The sequence below is a fragment of the Manduca sexta genome, unplaced genomic scaffold, assembly GCF_014839805.1.
Source record: "Manduca sexta isolate Smith_Timp_Sample1 unplaced genomic scaffold, JHU_Msex_v1.0 HiC_scaffold_1292, whole genome shotgun sequence".
Classification (NCBI taxonomy): Eukaryota; Metazoa; Arthropoda; class Insecta; order Lepidoptera; family Sphingidae; genus Manduca; species Manduca sexta.
This window is the reverse complement of record NW_023592142.1, coordinates 1-3,966: the sequence shown is the minus strand read 5'-3', so window position 1 is coordinate 3,966 and position 3,966 is coordinate 1. Positions and strand designations below refer to the sequence as shown.

General features: G+C 36.8%; 1 protein-coding gene and 1 long non-coding RNA gene across 2 annotated transcripts; one reads left to right on the top strand and one right to left on the bottom strand.

The window, feature by feature from the left end:
* Positions 1–6: 6 nt before the first annotated feature.
* Positions 7–2,470, top strand: LOC119191277. Its single transcript, XR_005113410.1, has 3 exons — positions 7–238; positions 1,130–1,213; positions 1,541–2,470. It is a non-coding gene; the product is annotated as an uncharacterized LOC119191277 (long non-coding RNA).
* Positions 2,471–2,818: 348 nt separating this feature from the next.
* Positions 2,819–3,648, bottom strand: LOC119191276. The gene is made up of 2 exons (XM_037445186.1): positions 3,382–3,648; positions 2,819–3,009 (listed from the first exon to the last, which is right to left on the bottom strand). Exons 1-2 carry the CDS (start codon positions 3,628–3,630, stop codon positions 2,872–2,874), a joined length of 387 nt encoding a protein of 128 aa, XP_037301083.1. The 5' UTR covers positions 3,631–3,648; the 3' UTR covers positions 2,819–2,871.
* Between the last annotated feature and the right edge of the window lie 318 nt (positions 3,649–3,966).

Sequence of the window (3,966 nt, the reverse complement as noted above, 5' to 3'; positions counted from 1 at the left end):
CGTTGAAGATTACATGATACACAACAACTTACTAATATGTTACTCAACACAGTCCTCTAAAGGGGCATACGAGATGGTGCAGATGGAATTCTCTACAATGAATGGTAACAGCACATACCAGCTACAGACAGGGGACAAGTAAGCATATTGTCTGGTATGAGTGTGTATGTGAACGCTTTGTGTACCAGGTTTGAAGATTCGACTGATATTAGCAGTCTGTTGGACAGAGTGCACGCAGGTAAGTTTTGACAGAATAAATAGAATTCAATACCCTGAGTACGAATTTCCGGGCAATCGAAGTTAATAGAATGGTTTCGACTAAGCAAATTTTTGTATGGAAATTTAACAGCGCCCGGTGAGCGTATTTGGGACTAAATACAGTAGCGTGAAAATCCGCACGTAAACTTCTAAATGTAACGGTTAACTTAATATGTATAGGAATCGATGGTAGTAATTATTTTTTTTTATATATATTATTGATAAACAACTATCGAGAATTATATAAACGTTAATTTACTCAATACAAACTCCATAAATTCTTGCTATGGGTACCGATTAAGTATTTAAATTTGTATGTGTTGATAATGTTAAGCTCTCGATTCCTATTCAGTATTCATTGTATTTACTTGCTACACCCAGTTAAAGTTATGTAATTTTGATAAATAAATTACCGTAAAAGATTTTGTTTTGATGTTTTATACTATTTTATTTTTTAAAACTCGGATGGTACAATGCGATGTTGTTACAAAACTAAACGGATTATAAATAGGTTTACAGGTGGGTCTGTGCCTCAAGTAAAATCTAGGGCCTTATTCTCTATGACAGTGTAAACTAGTAACACGGCTGTGTTATCTTCGCGAAATAAGCGTGGAATGGTATTCCGTCCAATTTCTGTTGTCTTGAACGTGACGCAGTGCGTTACGTACTTGCTAGTCACTATCAAATATGTGTGGCATAGTGAATAGTATAGATCGCTTCGAATAGGTCGATTTAGAAATGTTTGGGAGAGGCCCATGTTCAGCAGTGGACATCCTGCGGCTGATGACGATGATGATATAGAATAAAGCCTCAGGTTAGTAAATGCAGGAATATTTATTAATTACACAGTTTTTTATATTTACTTTTTCAGATGTGGAGCGTTTGCTTGAAAAACAAAGGCCTATAAAGCTTCAATGTGGTACTGACAAAAGATACCTATATGATGCTACAATAGGTTAGTATAAATTATATTAAATAAACTATTTACGGTAGGTATAGTCAATTATTATTCCTAAGAGGGTCATACCGCCATTTCAATTCTCGATCACAATCCTTTTTTTTTATCTATCTCAAATATGGACCAATTATAAGAATATATAAGAATTATTTTGATTTTTTTTATTCTCGGAACCGGATTGGAGATTGCGATTCAGATTGTTTATGAAAATGGCTGTAAGTGGCAAACTGCAAAGACTAAGAGTAGGTTTTATGTAGAATCCTCCATTGTTAATGACGTTTTTGCTTCTGTCACAGGCTCAAATTTAGTGTTTTTTTTTTGCAGGTGATACAACAACTTTCTTACAAACCCTGAAGGAAGCTACGAAAAGCTATAAGGAACATTGTATTGTATATTAAAATAACACTATAAGCGAACATTTGAATTGCTATACCGAGGAGTATTTGGATTATCCAGGTAGATCAGGCTGTCAAAAATTGCTTAGCAAAAATAGACTTTGTTTAATGCATAATAAAGTTACCCTGAAAGGGTTGCCTGCAGCCGCTTATCTGTTGACAGTCAAGTGACGTATGAACGACGTAAGGCTATTTTTTTTAAAGTATATCGGTAATGGCGTCTAATAAAATTAGGTATGAACATTAGCTCGAAATTAATGTATATCGATAAAGACTAACCCCTATAATCATAAACTTTCTTATCTAAGGACGGAGTATTGTTGTGATAACAAGTTTGTTTCTCAGACAGCTTGCTGTTTGTTCAGCTTTATTTATCTGACAGCCAACTAGATTAAATCACAATCACAACCGCTTTACGTCTACGTACTGCGAAGGCTGGCATGCCGTCAGCACTGAGAAACAGACTTATCACAGCAATGCTCCTTAGATAAATAATGTCTATGAATTAGGGGGTAAATGTATGAGTTACAAAGTAGGTAATGTATTTCGAGTGTCTTCATGTATATTCATTTAGGGGTTGACTGCACCAAGGACAGTGTTCAAGACTAAGTATGGTCTTATCAAAAAAAGTATTATTATTAGAGAACTTTAATCAGTGATTAAATAAATCAAAATTTTGTATTTTCCTCTTCATTGGCTTAATGGAATGAAAGTACTGATTGTTATTGATGATTGTGAAATTGAACAGGGTAATAAAATCAGTATATGCGCTAATATTGTAATAGAACAATGTTTGTAAGAAAAGTCAAATGATTATGGTGCTAATAAATTGATTTTTATTTTTTTATGTACTTATAAATATTTATTTATCTTAGCAACGGTATATTTTTCGTCCCCAATCTCTTACAAAAGAATTGAGAATAAACCCCATACATGACAAAAAAAATACTTAAGCTTTGCTGATGAATGATGTCTACCCGTATCGTCTAAAAATAAATGAGGGGAATACCAATAAAACAGGAAACATTTTCGTAAAAAACGAAAAAATAAGCTCTATTTAAAATTGTAAATATATTTGGGGCTTCGATCCGTTCAGCGCTTCAAGCTATCGACAAAAGCAAAATTTGCTTCATTACATTTATTTGAACCCAGCACGTTCGCCGCGCGTGGTGTTTTGACATTTCACAGCTCAATAACGTTTGACAACCTAGTTTGACAGCTGTCAAAACACCGTCTGTCATTTGTCAAGTCGGACAGTGGCTAGTCTTTCCGGCCGGTGAGTAAGTGCTCTCTGAGTGTGCATATTTCTCGCTCGATGTTCTCTCTCGCCGCTACTTCAAAGCATTCGAACTCAGGCGTGTGGTATAGTTTTGGTATTTGGGTGAATTGGTTTAAAACCTGAAAAAAGAAAAAAATATTCTTTGAACTTATTATCTATTATCTCGCGGAAAAACGTTTGAAGTCGATTGCTTAACGTCAATTCTAAAAGGCAACAAAAATACTTTGGTGTCTGTTGTTACTGCAAGTAGACTACTGTCTACCATTAGGTAATATTATTCCCAGTGCCGTAACTAAAGCAGTGCTAGCAATGCCCAAGCGCAGGTTGCAAACCCTGGGGGGCACAGAATGACCAGACCAGAACTGAGTTTTAGGTCAACCATGGAGCAGTTATAGGAGGCTAATTATGCCACAGCTTGTTAGGGAATGGAGGGGTTAAGGAGGGCCTAATACGACAGCCTATATCAAGTATGGAATACTTTGACATCTCACCTTAATCCTAAGCTCTACGTAATTATCGTTTGTGAGCTTCGAGTACTCAGCTCTCACGAGTTTGGCATGTGCGTCATACTCCTCGCGCGAGGCGGCCATGACTGCCAGTTCCAGGTCCCCGAAGAGTTGCAGGTCGCGGAGTGGCGCCGGTGAGCCCAAAACAGCGTTGCATCCACACGACCCGCACCAGGCCTCGTCGTCGGTGAGGAGTGCCAGCACGTAGGAGATTAGGTCTTGCTGAAATAACATGAATCATTTATTTTTGACCCGATACAATTCGAATCGAAGAATCAGCGCGGTTGTTGTACTTGTATCATGTATGCATTATAATAACGGCACTGAGGCAGTCAATCAATATATACAGGGTCATTTTGATATTGCGTTACTAAACGAAACCACATACTCGTCTTCACCTTTGCTGACATTGTGCCAAAAATTATCAATTTTTACGAAAAATCCTGGTTTTAGTTCTCAGATTTTTGTTCAATTTGTAGTTTAATACTAATATCGCGTGTGCGTGGGTGCATTTCTGACAGAAAGTATGATGTTGCCACTGCAATGAATTCTCTTAGAGTAGTAGTAGTG